This window comes from Diabrotica virgifera, chromosome 8, assembly GCF_917563875.1.
Source record: "Diabrotica virgifera virgifera chromosome 8, PGI_DIABVI_V3a".
Lineage (NCBI taxonomy): Eukaryota > Metazoa > Arthropoda > Insecta > Coleoptera > Chrysomelidae > Diabrotica > Diabrotica virgifera.
The window spans coordinates 37,380,850-37,398,729 of record NC_065450.1 but is presented as its reverse complement, the minus strand read 5'-3'; the positions used below and the strand labels follow the sequence as shown (position 1 = coordinate 37,398,729).

The window sequence follows — 17,880 nt, the reverse complement described above, 5'->3', positions numbered from 1 at the left end:
TTAAAAATAAAAATTGACCTGTTTCGGGATTTTTTTCCAAAAACGTCCATTCTCGAGAAAATGAATTTATTCCAACCTTTACGTGCTCACTGTATGTACTTTGGAAATCATGATTTTGGATTTACAATGTATACCTATACATTGTATATTACGATTCGGGAGTGCTCCTAGTAGCATTTAACGTGTCTTGGTTTGTTTATGTCTACTGTATCTTGACTGTAAATTTAGTATACAGGGTGAGTCACCACCAACGGGACGGAAGATTACAGCAAAATGGTAAAAGATTTGTAAATTTTTTTAAATTAATAGGTTGTATGTTGATAAAATCTATAGTTTAGAATTATTTTGAAATATACAGGGTGTCCTAATAAATGGCGACGTATCAAAGTTATATTTCTTCTTATGAAACACCCCGTATTTTATTGCATTTTTTAATTGTCCGTGAAAAATAAGGTACAGTTTTACAAGGCTTCCCTATACCCATACCCATGTACAGAGTGTTATGAGTTATGTTGACTTTTCTTAAAATTTAAAGTTTTAAAAGAAGGCTTTTTTGCAAGTTATTTAAGAGACTATAAAAAATTACTTTTACATTTAAATAGCTGGATACAGGTTGGATGTATTCTATTATTGATTATTACGCATTTATTTACAGAGTGTTCAAAATTTACAGTTTCCTTATTGGATTATTCAATATGTCATATTATGCTTATTTTAGATTGAACACCATGTATATTAATAAATAATTATACTAAACAGATTTACCTCTTTCGAATGGTGTATGGATGTCCTATACCTAGGTCTCATAGTTTTTGCGTAATTTGCAATTATTTAAATTTCTAATCTGTAAATCGATTTAAAACAAATTGTAGGTAGTTAATTATTGTCATTGTATGACATTGTCATTTTATGACAGTATGGTCTGGTAATTATCAGTAGTAATTGCACAAGAATTCTAAAATTCTATATTAATTTTAGAGATCGAGTGCAATTTGTTGCAATTATTTCATGAATAAAAGTGTTCAAAACCAAAATTTTATTGTAATTTATTTATGTAAGTACAAATTAGTACAATTAAACAAACAGTTGTTATAAATATTAATTTGACGGTTGAAAGTCATCACTTTTATAATTTTTAAAACATTAATTGTCATTAATGTCACTGAATGTATTTTTTCGTAGCAACGAAGGGCATCTGATGTAATATACTTGATGACGGGAAATTATCAAAAATTATCGATTTAATTTAGATTTCTGTAGCTTTCTATTGGTCAGAATCTCTTATGAATGAAATAATCAAAAATATAAACATCCGTGTATGAACAACCGTGTATGAACAGCATGAACAATCACGCTATCTACGAAAGCCACCCAGGTCACCAGGATTGACAAAGATGGATTTTTTAAATGGGGTTATATTAAAAATGTTATAATATGCTACACTTGCTACTACTCCAGATGATATGAAATTAACAATTTCGAACGCTTTTGCGTCTATAACACCACCTACAGTAGGAAAAATGAAAGAATGCCCATGAACGAACATATAAAACAAGCTGTGTTTTCCTGTCACCGTGTCACAACGAAAACTGCCCAGTGCAAGTACATGTAACAATAATTATTATTGGGTATTCTTTAATTTTTCCGACTGTATGTTAAATGATGTAAGCAAATCATTTGAAGATAAAATCGCTTGTTGTATTGCACAAGAAAGCAAACATTTTGAACATCTATTACATAACTGATAATTTTTTACTTATAGTAAGTTGTGGTTCATTTTGTATTATTTATCTATTTGTTTTAATAAAATTGTTTGTTTCGTTATGTATTTAATTATTTTCAATAACGAAAAAATTTATTTTTCAAATCAGCAACTAAAAGTAAACATTTTTATTTACAACTACACTCGTTTATACTGTGCCAAGATGATGGGTTTAAAAATCGGGAGTGGCTCTAAAATAAATATTTTTAAAATCGATTTACCGTTTAAGAAAATTGTAAATTACGCAAAAACTATGACTCCTAGTTATATATTATAGAACATCCATATTTATACCATTCGAAAGAGGAACCTGTGTTTTGTATAATAATTTATTAATATACGCCATACGGTGTTCTATTTAAAATAAGCATCATAATATAACACATTGAATGAAACTGTAAATTTTGAACACCCTGTAAATAAAGGGATAATAATCAATCGTGGAATACATTAATATAAGATATTTACCAGACCGTACTGTCATAAAATGACAATGCGATTCAATGACATTAATTAACTACATCTTTTGTTTTAAAATCGATTTACAGATTAAGAATTTAAATAATTGTAAATTACGTAAAAACTATGAGACCTAGGTATAGGACATCCATATACCATTCGAAAGAGGAAAATTCGTTTAGTATAATTATTTACTAATATGCATATACATGCTATTTAAAATAAGCATCATAGGACACATTGAATAATCCAATAATGGAACTGTAAATTTTGAACACCCTGTAAATAAATGTGTAATAATCAATCATGGAATACATTCAACCAATATCCAACTATTTAGATGTAAAAGTATTTTTTTTATAATTTCATAAATAACTTAATAATTCTTTTTTTAAAACTCTACATTTTAAGAAAAGTCAACATAACTCAGAACACTCTGTGCATAGGTATAGGGAAGCCTTATGAAACTATACCTTATTTTTTGTGGACAAATAAAAAATGCCATAAAATATAGGGTGTTCCATAAGAATAAATATAACTTTGATACGCCGCCATTTATTGGGACACCCTGTATATTTCAAAATAATTTTAAAATTTAGCTTTTATCAACTTACAAACTATTAATTTGATTTTTTTTTAATCTTTTACCATTTCGCTGTAATCTTCCGTCCCGTTAGTGGTGACTCACCCTGTATACCAATCCACAAGGAAGAATTTCCTGTAGACGGCTATATACCATTAAATACAAATAATGGACCCCGCAACACTCCTTATGGAAAAGTGGTCCCGGTCAAATTTAACGACAGTTTGGTCAATAATACAGCCTTCAGAATTTATTGGATTCGAGTGCTCGGTTTACGTTAAGTGCACTAATTCACGGTCAAATGAACGAAACTATTTATTATTGGAAGAAGAGAGACTAATTTTCTTCATGGGTACTTCCATGTTGTATATGAATTCGTGGTCAAAAATAGATGCATCGTATTTTAGTCTTCAGAAAACCTCCGAAAGGTCCTTAGAAAACTAAAGAAATGCGATATAAAATGTGCTGCTAGAGCAATATAAAATGATGTTTTCATGAATGCTTCACAGTTGGGCAATACCAGCAAGGCTGCAGTTCCACCTTATCTTTAGAAAACTACTGAGCAGTGGTGGATCTAGGGTTGATAGGGGAATTGCCCCCGTAACAAAGTCCAGAACTAAAGAAAAAATTGTTGAAACATAAAAAATACATTAGCTGATATGAAACTTGTCCCCCATATTAGATATAAGACAAGTAGAGAACACATGGACTTGATCTCAATACAAAAAAAAACAAACTATGTGGTAGTCAATATACGCTAAATATTAATTTCCATTGAATATGGAGAAATCGAGTTTAAGTCATCTTTTCGACTATCTGTACGTTAAGATTTTGCAGGATACTTAACATTGGATTGGTGTCTTGCAAAACCTAAAAACCATAACACACTGGTTATATGAGCACAAGTACCCACAGTTCTCGCGAATTGACCCGCGAATCAGTTCTTGTGCAGGCTCATCTTCATCATTTTCTTCATCAACCGTGTAGAAAATGAATATTTGGTGTTTTGTAGCTTGCCGAAACCTAGAAAATATTCGAACTATTATGAATCCCGGTTCATCCATATTCTCATCAACTTGAAACTCTTCGTTTTTTATATTCTTATATACTTTCATTTTTCTTACGCTTTCCTTCCGTACTTAATTAAGAGAACATGCTATGTTAGTGCCTAAATTTTCTGGAGTTTTAAATTTGATTTTTTTAAACGGGAAAACGTGACTGAAAAACAAACCTTACGGTGTCCGGCTGTAGTAAAGTGGTGCATAAAATATTAATTGTATTACGTTGGATTTCTTCGTATATATCACAAGAGAGAAAATTTTGCCGGCAATATTTTCGACTGTTATGAAAGTTTGTTGCCTGGCAATTTTCGCGAATTAAATTTTGACTTAAATCACGAGACGTCAGTCGAGTGATTTTGTCAAAATTTCATAACCGAAAATTACCAAAAGGCAACGAACTTGAATGAAACCAGGAGAAAATTTTGCCGGAAATAATTTTCTCTCGAATGATATTCGACAAGACTATTTCACGAGACAATTAATGCACCATATCAACGAAATATAATCTTTATTTATTTGTTATTACCAGACACTTTCGTGACGGATCTGTCATAATTTTGTCGCTGAGATTTCACGTCGTTAAGGAGTTTTGTCAATAGGAAACGATGCGTTGCTATGCCGTTTTATCAGTTAAAAACAGTCTAGTGAAATAGTAATCTTTATTATTTTTTTAAACATAAAAATTATTTTTTTAAAACGAAAACCATTTACATTAAAAACTTTTACTCTTAAAAACGTTTTTAAAGATGGTAGCATACTGATAAATCTGGAGCGTTCTTCAAACAGTGTATTTGCTGTCACTGACCCTAACAAAAAAACAATTCCTCATAACTAAAAATAGCATAAACAAGACAAAACAATAGCATAGTTCAATGCTATTAGTAGCACTAAAAGACAGGATCAAAAATGCAGACCTCCAACACACTAACAGAGTTCGAGATTTTGTGGAGAGCACTTAGATGGAAGTGAAAAAGGGCTGATCACGTGGCAATGATGACGGATGAGAAGGGAATACGCAAGCTAACTGCTTTTAAGTGACTGATGAACATTCGCCAAAATTTACAGTCGACCTAATAAGCAAAGACAAGTCAAAGCCATAGTGGGTCTGCTAAAAGGGCGCTGTGAGCTGAATAGGCACTTGAAGCTGATGGGATTTTCAGATGATGACCTATGATGATTCTGTCACCTGGAAGAAGAAACAGCAGTGCACATTATATGTCAGTCTGACAGTCTGGAAAATGTGCGGTTCTGTGCATTAGGAGAAGAAAATCCACCAGCAAATAGCTGCATGGAAGGTTCAGTCTCGAAGATATTAGACCTTTTAAAAAGGGTCAGGCTAGAGAATGTAATCTAGGACTAGAGGACCATAATAGAGCTGAAACGCTTGCAGTGAAATAGACCAAAAGGCCAACTTTTTAAATATATCTATCTAAGTGGCTGATGATTATCCTTCTCGTTGCTTGAGCCCTTCTCATGGCTTGGTGACACTCTAAATATTATTAGCATACTGTCTCCATTGACTGCGATCCTGTGCTAGATACACGGTTTTATGTAGGGATTTCCCCAACAAAGTCTTTATTTGGCCTGCCCATTGCGTTGTATAACTATTACTTTATTATTGTAATAAGAGAATAATACCATTTATTAATTATTATTCAAAAAACCCTACAAAAAGTCTAAACTAGTGGCACGACTTATACCTCTGATGGAATGGTGATAAAAACGAGTAATATTAATTGTGCCATTGTTCATTATATTGCAAAGTCAAAGGTTAACACAACATAAAAGCATTAGTTTCAGGTGAAAGATTTGAAACTCTCTTGTAATTTATTTATTATGTCAACACACAACTAGGCATCTATTGTCAATATATTGCTTACTCTTCTTTACTTTTTGTTTGGGGAATAAATCTAATAAATTATAAATTAATTTTATATTAGATATTTTCTATTCTGGAATGGTTATTTAAGAATTTTAGTTTTAAGACGCCATCCGACACTCTGAGGGGCACCAAGGATTATGAAATATAAGAAGTTTTAAGATGTTAGAACCCTATTATTTAGTCAGTAGACAAAACTTTCTTTTTAAAGAAATCTAGCCTCCATTTTTTAAAAGCAAGTACTGGTGTACTTTCTGTACAATGTACATCAAATGTACGTGAGCAACATGCCCGGCATATATTTTTTTAAGTAAATGAAGACATGAAAGTCTTCATACTCCTCTACAGAGAAAATCCTTACGAGTTTGTCAACGTTGCCAAAATTTCTGTCACAGCCAATAAATGAGTGATCTGGTTGTAAAAATAAATAGTAATTGATAGAACGTCTTGGACATTACTTGGACCAGAAGATATATCAGTATCAGTACGAGTGAGTTTTAGCATTTTCTAACGTTCCAGTCTGGGGTTTAGCTCGCTGGTTTGAGGCTTGTCTTTTTAGTTTTGCATATAGCCATAAAGACAAAAAATATAAAGACTTAAAGTACTTTATTGCATCTCAAAAATGTTCCACCAAGATCGACACACTTTTACATACGTTCAACCCACTTGGTAAAACAGTTATTCCAGTCTTCAGTGGACACCTGCAAAATTGCTGTTTTAAAGGCATCGAAGGCTTCCTTTGGAGACTGGAATCTCTGCCCACGCATTGAGTTCTTGATTTTTGGGAACGTGAAGAAATTGTTGGGATTTATTTCAGGGCTACACGGTGGATGGTTTAACAATTCGAGGTTTTGAAGCTCCAGAAACTCTATTGTCTTTTTTGCAGTTTCAGCACTTGCATTGTCCTGATGTAGGATAATTCGGCGTCGTCTGTTGATTTGTCAGAGTTTCGCGATGTCCTCTGGTAAACAAACCGGATATACCAATGAGAAGTAACTATTCTCAGATCTTCTAAAGCCATTGTTGCCACATCATCAGATTTTGACACGAAAGTTGCGACCATTTTCTTTGACACACTTTGAGAACGAATCAATTTTGTTGGTTTTCCCTCATCATGAAGTACCCACACTGCGGATTGGTGTTTATTTTCCGGTTTGTAGGAGTAAATTGAAGATTCATTGCCAATAACAATGCTATAAACGTTTTTTGAGTTTCATTTGTTGAACCGTTTCAATGTTTTTCGACACCAGCTGACGCGAACCGCTGTTTGCTCTGCTCTGAGCAAATGAGGGAACCAACGGGAAACCAACTTCTTAACACCCAGTTCTTCATGTACCTAGTAACTTTTGGATTGAGGTCTTTGAAATGCCCAAAGGTATCTCTATCTTCCGATATGTTACACGGCGATCATCCTTAATTAGCTGACGGACCGCATCGATGTTTTGCTGTGTGACTGCTGTTTAAGGTGGACCTGGCAAAGATTACGGATGGGAAAAACCTACCGGTTATAACCTGAAACCGGTTTTTTTACTTCGCAATAACCGATTTTGCCGGTTGTTTTTTGTGACGGTTATAACCGGTTTTTATTTTTAATGTAATAACCGATTAAAAATCGGGTAATTTACCTTAGATAATAAAACCTTAATGGTTACCGGATAATAAAAAAACAATGAATCCGAGAAAGAATACTGTTTGTTTAAATTTATCAATAATTTTTTATTTGTTTAATGTTTATATTCGTTAATGACTCTCACGCTCACTGAAATATGTTTAAGAAATGTGATAAACTAAAGTATCTATTTTGATGAACTTAAGAATCAACAGGTCATGTTTGCTGAATTGGGGATACTAATAAAAACAGGTATTAAGATATTAGTATCAATATTAATCAGCTGTGTGCTGTGCAGAATGTGAAGTCATAGTAGTATGATTTATAATAAATGCTATGCCTACAAAAATAAGTCTGTGGAATCACTTAAAAAAATTAAAAAAATAAAATAGTTGTATGTATCTTGTATAAAATGTGTTTTTTTTGGATATACAACAAGTTTGCAGAACATTTAGGACAATAATACATCCAGTTCAAAATTTTAACAATGATTCATTGTTTTTAGTATTTTTACTATTTTTGATTTTACATTTTGGTTTTTATAATTCATATATATGTTACGTACACTTTATTGTCTTATTTACTTCATTAATACGTTTATGGTGTTACAAATAAGTACCTAATTTCACTACTTTTGTATTTTCAATTATTTGGTATTATTTGGACCCGAAACTTTCAATGGGTTAGTTTATTATTTTAAAGGGTGTAACAGAAAGCTAGGTCATAAATTAAATCACATATTCTGACCAAAAATGTATCGATTTAACCTAATTTACCTTAGTACAAATGAAAATTGACTTTTTCCAATATATCGAAAACTGTGAGGTTTTATATTGAAAATAGAAATTATGGCAACTATCACAAACTAAAGTGCATTGTAAATGTGACGTTGTAACTTATTGAGTATTGAATATTGATTCAAAAACCTAAAACCGGATTTTTGAATAACCGGATTTTGGCCGATTATAACCGCCAGGTTAAACCGTAAGTTAAAAAAACTGGTTTAACCGAAAACCGGTGTTTTGTCAACAACCGCCATCCCTAGCCGAGATTCGTCTCTGAGACTGGAGCGAATACGTTGAAATTTGCAATAGCAGCGGGAAATTTTTAACTGGTGTGAATCTTTATTCCTAAATACAGGAACGGATTCAGATAGCCATTAATGTTAGGATAATCCCCTTCGAAAATTGTAAATAATTATTGCTCGAAAATGTTCTCACATATCGATGGTGAAAGTTCCCAACCTCCTATGTCAATTTTTGGCTATTTTGTTTTGTTGCCCTAAACTAAAGAGAAATATTTATTTTTACTATGTATTTACAGCTCCTATGTCGTTATTTCATTAATTGGCTTATATATGTCCATATATGAAATAACAACATAGGAGCTTGTAAACAGTAAAAATACATATTTCTCTTTAATTTAAGGGCAACAAAACAAAATATCAAAAAATTGACATAGAAGGTTGGGAACTTTCACCATCGATATGATGCTAGAAAATAAGATGCAGACCTTCCAAAGTTTTTTGGAATTTTGTTGTTAATTTAAAAATAAGCAAATCTTACCTACACAAATAGTTTTGGAGCACCCTGTATAATTCACATTATTTTTATGTTGTGTTGTTAATGACACTTTATGTTTCATACGAGGAAAAAAATCTTTGAATCTTAAGTCGTTTTCCATACGGAGACCGACGCTTGTAAGATGGGCCACCATGTATATATTCTTAGCATTGAGATACATATATTTATTTATATTGTGAATATTCAATTTTGTTTTTTAATTTCAAGTTTATTCGATTTTTTGTATCAGAGCGAAATGACAATAACATAATATAACGAAACCTCCTAGTACTTAAGTTAAAATGTTAAATAAAAACTTCCGTACCTTTTCGATAAAGACGTAGTGCTGGGATTACGATAACCTATATTTAATGTTTTCTTTGCTTGCATATATATTTCTGGATATGGAATCAATTTCTCAGAGAAATCAAGTTCGCTTGATTGTGAATCTCCTGAAGCTAAAATAGAATTAAAAATCTATTTATTTAGCAAACTTTGACAATGTACATATAATTACAATCTAAAGAAAGTGTAAGTTATGGTGACGATACTATTCTGGTAGCAGAAAATGAAGAAAATCTAAAGATGATCTCATGTTCATTTTAACGGAACAGGAAAAAAAATTGAAATATCATGACTAGACTTAGGCAAATATGCAAATTGCATATTTTGCATATAATGCATAAAAAACGCAAAAATTTCCAATTTTGCATATTTTTATATAAGTGTGCATAAAGTGCATATAATTTTAAAATTTTGGTTGTAACTATACATATATTTTTATATTACTGTAACAAGTAACTTGGAAATCTCAATATTTAATTTTGTATTATAATCTCTTGGTGCATATTCAAATTTTGGGTACATGAATGTAGTAACTAATAAAAGATCGGCTTATTATATGTACACAGTTTTGTCACGTTTTGGTTACAAAGGTTCCAAAATCAGCCAGTTTTTATCTCTAGGTAAAATTTTTTATTTTGACGGCCCATTTCGCTTTTGTTGTAAAATAAGCCGTGAACACGTGTCTTCGTAATTGTGAATAATTATTGTGCTTTGAAAATGCCGCAAATAGACAGTTCAGTGTCGTGGTGTCATCCATAAAATCAAAGTATCGTTTTGTTCAGAAAACTATTACTCAATTCGAATCCTCCAAATAATTATCTTTGTTAGACAGTAAATTTTAAATAAAAGAATTTGAATCATTGTTTCAAAACGTTAAAAGTGATACATATTGGATAGGAAATTTTAAAAAAATTTAAAGCGACCATGAAAAAAAAACAGAGGTTATTACCAGATTCTTTCTCAAGTGGTTCAAGTAATAGCTTTGACATTTTTCGAAGCACTTAATTTAGAACCAACTATTATAGTAAATTTGAACAATGCCCTAATTATATCAGTTAATATCGAAAGAAGTTTTTCTATGTAATCACATAGAAGCCATAAGGATTTGTTAGAAAAATTTGAACAGCATTTGATAATTATTTATTGTTACCACAATTCGAAATAAGTAATATCAATTATTTATTTGTTAAAATACTTTAATACTTAAATATTGAATTAATTAGCTTAGTAAAATATATACATGTTAATTAATACACCATGTCCAGATATTGGAAATATGTTTGTAAATAAAAAATATTGTAAATATATTTTTTAATTACATGCATATTTTCTTAATGTTGTTCTGAAATTATTTCCTTGTAGCATTTTTTTAATAAACTATTTTTAATGGGAAATAAGCCGCAATTTTACCAAAAAAATGATTTTATTAACGTTTCGAAGCCCAAATCGGGTTTCGTTGTCAAAATACAAAAATACTACTAAAATAAACAAAAATGTTGTTGCTGAGTAAAAAAATTCTTTTAATAATTTATTTAATCTGACTCATTTATATTGGCAATTCAGAGGTATATTATACATTTTAACGTAGAAGACTTTAAAATGATATCACCAATATTTATGAGTTGCGTTCCTGGGATGACTTTACTAAAAGATAGTTCATTTCCTATTGTTTTAAGTAAAAAATAATATTGTTTTAACTTAAAAAATAGGAAATAAATTCAACATTTCAACAACATTCAAAACAACAAACACATTGAGATCTATTCTATCTAGAACTAAACCTAACAATGAACAAGAAAGAACAAAGAATTGCATTTATAAAATACCTTGTGAATGCGAACCATTTTATTTAGGTGAAACATCAAGACCATTGAACGTTAGAACAAGTGAACATCAGTCTTATATTAAAAATAGAAAATTTGATACATCTCAAATATGTCAACACGCATGGGATAATGAACATAGAGTTCAGTGGAGAGATTCCAGTATAGTCCTGAAAGAATCAGATAGTTAAAAGAGAAAAATCAAAGAAGCGGCTATAATTATGCTAAATGAAACCAATTGTGTCGCAAATTCCTCGGTAGAATGCAGTAGGATGTGGTTACCCATACTGAAAGAGAAAGTCAGTAGAAAGAAAATACCACGATTAGTAAGTCAATAACATATCGAGTAAGTACAAATTTTATATTTTAGTATCTTCTTCTTTAAGTACCGTGCCCAAATTTTTAGGCGTGGGTAGCTTCCACAACAATTTGCCGATATCGTTCTCGATCTTGTGCGGCATGTAACAATTGATCTGCTGATAAGCCAGTCCATTGACGAAGGTTTCGGAGCCATGAGTATTTCTTTCGACCAATTCCTCTTTTTCCATTTTAGTATGACTTATTGTATATCTATATATTATTAATATTATTTATAATTTAAACATATTAAAGTCAGAATTTGGTATTAGTTTTTTGAAAGTAATTTAAATGTAAGACCAAATACTTACGATGTCGGGATAGTATCACCAGGTTTTTTCCTGGTTTTCCCTCGTGTTTTACTATGGAATTTCTAACGCGATAATTTTATTGTCATCGTTGCATTTGGTTGTCTTTTTAAAGACAGATCACATGCTATGATTTTTTTGTGACGGATATTCTTGAGTTGTGATTGATTTCATGTAATCGAAAGAACTATCTTTTAGTAAAGTCGTCCCAGGAACGCAACTCATAAATATTGGCGATATCATTTTAAAGTATTCTACTTTAAAATGTATAATATACGTCTGAATTGCCGATATAAATGAGTCAGATTAAATAAATTATTAGAAGAATTTTATTTACTTAGCAACAACATTTTTGTTTATTTTAGTAGTATTTTGTATTTTGACAACGAACCCCGATTTGGGCTTCGAAACGTTAATAAAATCATTTTTTTGGTAAAATTGTGGCTTATTTCCCATTAAAAATAGTTTATTTGCATATTTTCTAGATAAACGTGCATATTTTTGGGTATAATACTGCATATTTATGCGCATATTTCATACATTTTTATTTGCATATTTGCCTAAGTCTAATCATGACCGTTCGTGTACATAAATATACATACAGTGCTAGTCAAAAGTCCGTACCCCCTCGTATCTTTTGAACGGTTACACCAATAATAGTGAAATTTGGAGGGAGGAAATAAACTGACGTAGGCTTCTTAACTAGTTATGACAGGTGACGTAATAGTGACAGATGACTTTACAGCGCCACTGTGACAGATAATTTTAAATGGGACCTTATGACAAGTGACACCTCGTTTGAAAGGTATTGCAAATACCTATTCAGTCATACTAATTTTGTTTAAGTTTAAGCTAATTTTGATGAATAAATGAAATAAATATAAAATTGTAGTTTTGCATTTAATTAATAAAAATTCAAAATTCCGCCTATGAATACTTTTCAAAGAGGTTGACGTTGACGTAAAAACTACTAGAGAATTGAAAAAAAAACAAAAAACTTTTGACAAAAAAAACATAGGCTGACATTTGAATTTTTATTAATTAAATGCGAAACTACAATATTATATTTATTTAATTTATTCACCAAAATCAAAATCAACTTAAACCCAAAAAAATTAGTATGACTGAATAGAAATTTTGAATACCTTTCAAACGAGGTATCACTTGCCATAAGGTCCCATTTAAAATTATCGGTCACAGTGGCTCTGTAACGTCATCTGCCACTATTACGTCACCTGTCATGACTAGTAAGAAGCGTACGTCCGTTTATTTCCTCCCTCAAAATTCCCCTATTATAGGTATAACCGTTCAAAATATTGGAGGGGGGGTACGGACTTTTGACTAGCACTGTATACTTATCGTGCTGTAAAAAATTAAATAACCAATCTATTCAAACCTTAAATTCAACCAATATTTATACTCTGGGCTAATTAGCAAAATACAAGGAAAAGTTATTTACCAGCAATTTTATTGCTGGAATCGAATCTTATTATTGTATGTATTAATAATATAGATATGCAAAGTCCGCAGATAGTGTGCTACTTTTTTTATAAACAAAATGGCGCCCGAAAATCGTGTTTTTTTCAATTTTTGCTCTATAACTCCAAAGATTTTAACTTTAGAACAAAAACACTCAAATAAAAATTCACCGCAATTAAATTCTGCATAGAGGCGTGTTTTTTCCGATTTACTTCGACGAAAACTTTCCCCGGAAAAAGCGGGTTTTTCCAACAAAATCTTTAATTTTCAACTAAACTTTTAGATAAGTAGTTGTTAATAAATAATTAAATAACTTGGTAGAGTAAAAGCCCTTTCCGTATGTATTATAATTCCAGAGGTCTATGGAAATTGAACGAACAGTTTAGCAACAATTAAAATGTTAATTAAAAATTTACGGTCGCTATAATAACGACAATAATTACGATGCATAAGAATAGCTACAATTTTCTCATAAAAAGATACTATACCTATCTAATGTACTTTACAGAAATGGAATTGGACTGTTTAAGCGGCCTCAGGAATATTTTAAACCTATACATAATTTTTTGGTTTAAAAACAAATAGAATATCTCGGGAAATGTTAAACTAAATTAAATTATGAAAACGGTATTCCAAAGACAGCGGCAGGACGCTTCTTTTAAAAGAAAAAAAGTTTAACTACGACGAGTGGTTCCTGAGATACAACCGGTCAAAGTTGACCGGAATTTACGGCAAAGATATAAACAATCGGATCATAATTTTCAAACCATCACCTTTTAATTGTTGTTCTCTTTCTCCACATCAATTTTCATATCTTTAAAATCCTCATAACATATATTATTATAATAAAAACTATCGATAATACGTGTGAAAATTGCCAAAAATAGCAAAATTCCAATCAAAAATTAGATTGGAGAAAATGTCACCCTCAAAGTTCAAAATCGGTATACGTTAACAAAATGTATTTTCTCGGCTTCCCATGGAGCAATTTCCTTCATTCTTTTTTTGTTCCCTAATAACTCGAGTAGAGCCATCGAACTAACGCATTATTAAATGTCAAATTTGCTTTTGTTTTGTTATAATATATTAATTTATTTATAAGGACAGAAAATTACATATTTTTTCCAGTTGTAGGCTTTTTTTAGATAAACTTACTACAAGTGTACCTTTTAAAGTTAAAAATATAAATCTTCTCATTTGAAAGCTGTATAATTATTTAAACAATTTTTATTTAAACAAATTAAAATATTGTGTTATAATAAATAAATTAATTTATTATAACAAAACAAAAGCAAGTTTGACATTTAATAATGCGTTAGTTCGATGGCTCTACTCGAGTTACTTGGGAACAAAAAAAGAATTAAGGAAATTGCCCCATGGAAAGCCGAGAAAATGCATTTTTTTAACGTATACCGATTTTGAACTTTGAGGGTTACATTTTCTCCAACCTAATTTTTTATTGGAATTTTGCTATTTTTGACAATTTTCACACGTATTATCGATAGTTTTTATTATAATAATATATGTTATGAGGATTTTAAAGATATGAAAATTGGTGAGGAGAAAGAGAGCAAAAATAAAAAGGTGATGGTTTGAAAATTATCATCCTATTGTTTATATCATTGTCGTAAATTTAGGTGAATTTTGACCGGTTGCATCTCAGGAGCCACTCATCATAATTAAATGTTTTTTCTTTTAAAAGAAGCGTCCTGCCGCTGTCTTTCGAATACCGTTTTCACAATTTAATTTAGTTTAATATTTCCCGAGATATTCTATTTGTTTATAAGCCAAAAAATTGTTTATAATTTTAAAATATTCCTGAGGCCGCTTAAATAGTCCAATTTCAATTCTGTAAAGTACATTAGATAGGTATAGTATCTTTTATATATATAAATATAGTATTCTTATATATATAAGTATAGTATTCTTATGCATCATAATTATTGTCGTTATTATAGCGACCGTAAATTTTTAATTAACATTTCAATTGTTGCTAAACTGTTCATTCAATTTCCATCGGCTTCTGGAATTATAATATATACGGAAAGGGCTTTTACATTACCAAGTTATTTAATCATTGATTAACAACTACTTATCTAAAAGTTTAGTTGAAAATTAAAGATTTTGTTGAAAAAACCCGCTTTTTCCGGGGAAAGTTTTCGTCGAAGTAAATCGGAAAAAACACGCCTCTATGCAGAATTTAATTGTGGTGAATTTTTATTTAAGTGTTTTTGGTCTAAAGTTAAAATATTTGGAGTTATAGAGCAAAAATTGAAAAAAACACGATTTTCGGGCGCCATTTTGTTTATAAAAAAAGTAGCACACTATCTGCGGACTTTGCATATCTATTATTAATATATACAATCATAAGATTCGATTCCAGCAATAAAATTGCTAGTAAATAACTTTTCCCAAAAATGGCCTATTCTCCGATAATCAGCCCAGACTATTAGTGAAAACTTGTTATACAGTTAGTTGGAAGGAGTGTTATCCCCTCCTATTAACTTATTTAACTTTAGCACATAAGTACAACGTTCAGACAGGCCGATTTTTAAAGCAATCCTCGAATATTATGGCATCAATATTTCGAACTTTACGCGATCCTGTGCGTAAAAGGTATATTTCAAGGAAGAATTTCCTGTAGCTGGCTGTATACCATTAATTACAAAAATTGAAGTAAAATCTTCTGCGTAAAAGGTATATTAATTTTAGAAAAATCCCGTTAGAACAATTCGTCTTGGTAAAAGATATATTAATTTAAAAGCCCCTAAAAGGGCTACAAATACAAAACAGAACGTTTTCGCTCTAAAGGGAGCATCATCAGTGTTCTTGCAAGCATTACATGCTAAGCCACCAAAAATACATCGGTTAAAACCGTTTAAAAATGTCGAGTAAAAATGTCTTACATTAGAATATTAAATCTGTAAGACATTTAGTCCACATTTAAATGGTTTTAACCGATGTATTTTTGGTGGCTTAGCATGTAAAGCTTGCAAGAACACTGATGATGCTCTTTTTAGAGCGAAAAGGTTCTGTATTGTATTAGTAGCCCTTTTAGGGGCTTTTTAAATTAATATACCTTTTACCGAGACGAATTTTTCATTAAAGGGCCTAGCCGGGTAAGATGGTGAAAAGTGCCCCCAGCTCGATTTAAATTCCATATAGGCCACTTTTTAGCACATATAGAGGAACTCACTTTCTGAAAGTTTTAGCCCCCTAGGTGGTCACGTGACCCCCCTAGAGCCTAATTAGGCATTTTATGTTTATATTTTTTATCTCAGCCGCATCAAGAGCTAACCAAAAACTTTATTTAAAAAAGTTGTAAGTTTCAAAAAGATCTATACGAAAATTTTTTTTTATTTTTTGGCGGGAAATTCGAATTTTTAGAACAATTTTAAACTTTTAAATACCTCTGAAAAAAAAAACTAAGACACTCGTTTTTACGAAAATCAATTATAATGTGTATTTTTGCACAATATTTCACGCTGAATTTTTTCAGATTTTTAAAATTGGTGAAACGTACCTTTAAAAATAAAAAACCGCGTTTTTTCGGTTTTTTTTTTTCGTTTTTTGATACAATTTTATACATGTTTTTCAAAAAAGGTAACACTGTCACTAGAATAGGTAAAAACTGAAAAATAATTGGGGTTTGCTTAATAAAAATTTTTTGTAACGCCATCGATTTTCAAGATACAGGGCGTTGAAGAAAACAAAATTTTACACATTTTTTACGATTTTGCTGAAACTACTGGCAACATTGTAATAAAACTTGGCGGGATTTAAGAGGTAGTTATTGTGCATGTTTTGACATACAATTAAGGATTTGATATTCATCATTGGCACGCATAGGGGTAATGGTCTGAACTTTTTAAAGAATAAAGATAGTACGCCACTGACATATTTCAAATTAACAATGGTTTTTGAATTTCTCGTTCAATTTGTGACAAAAAATGTATATTCTTATTTTTTTCATCCGACGCGCCATTTTTATTCAAAAAATAAAAGTTCTTAACCCTTACAAAGTATTCGAACTTCTAGTACTTTCTACATCTACATAATAAACTCGTACATCCATTATTATCAAAATTAATTCGAATACTTTGGAAGCGTTAAGATATTTTATTTTTTGCAGCAAAACGGCGCGTCATATGAAAAAATGAGAAGATAGATTTTTATTGAAAATTGAACGAGGAATCCAAAAATGATTGTTAATTTGAAATATGTCAGTGGCGTACTATCTTTTTTTCTTTGAAAAGTTCAGACCGTTACCCCTATGCGCGCCAATGATGAATATCAAATCCTTAGTTGTATGTCAAAACATGCACAATAACTACCTCTTAAAACCCGCCAAGTTTTATTACAATGTTGCCAGTAGTTTCGGCAAAATCGTAAAAAATATGTAAAATTTTGTTTTCTTCAACGCCCTGTATCTTGAAAATGGATATCGTTACAAAAAATTTTTATTAAGCAAACCCCAATTATTTTTCAGTTTTTTACCTATTTTAGTGACGGTGTTAAATTTTTTGAAAAATATGTATAAAATTGTATCAAAAACCGAAAAAATGCGGTTTTTTATTTTTAAAGGTACGTTTCACCAATTTTAAAAATCTGAAAAAATTAAGAGTGAAAGATTGTTCAAAAATACACATTATA

General features: G+C 30.8%; 1 protein-coding gene across 1 annotated transcript in view; it reads right to left on the bottom strand.

Annotated features, from left to right (window-relative positions):
* The window catches only part of LOC114334951 (uncharacterized), a 71,902-nt gene that overhangs the window by 43,331 nt on the left and 10,691 nt on the right, over positions 1 to 17,880 (bottom strand). The window contains exon 2 of the mRNA XM_050658618.1: positions 9,241 to 9,373. Coding sequence (XP_050514575.1) covers positions 9,241 to 9,373 — 133 coding nt within the window. The remainder of the gene's footprint in view (positions 1 to 9,240; positions 9,374 to 17,880) is intronic.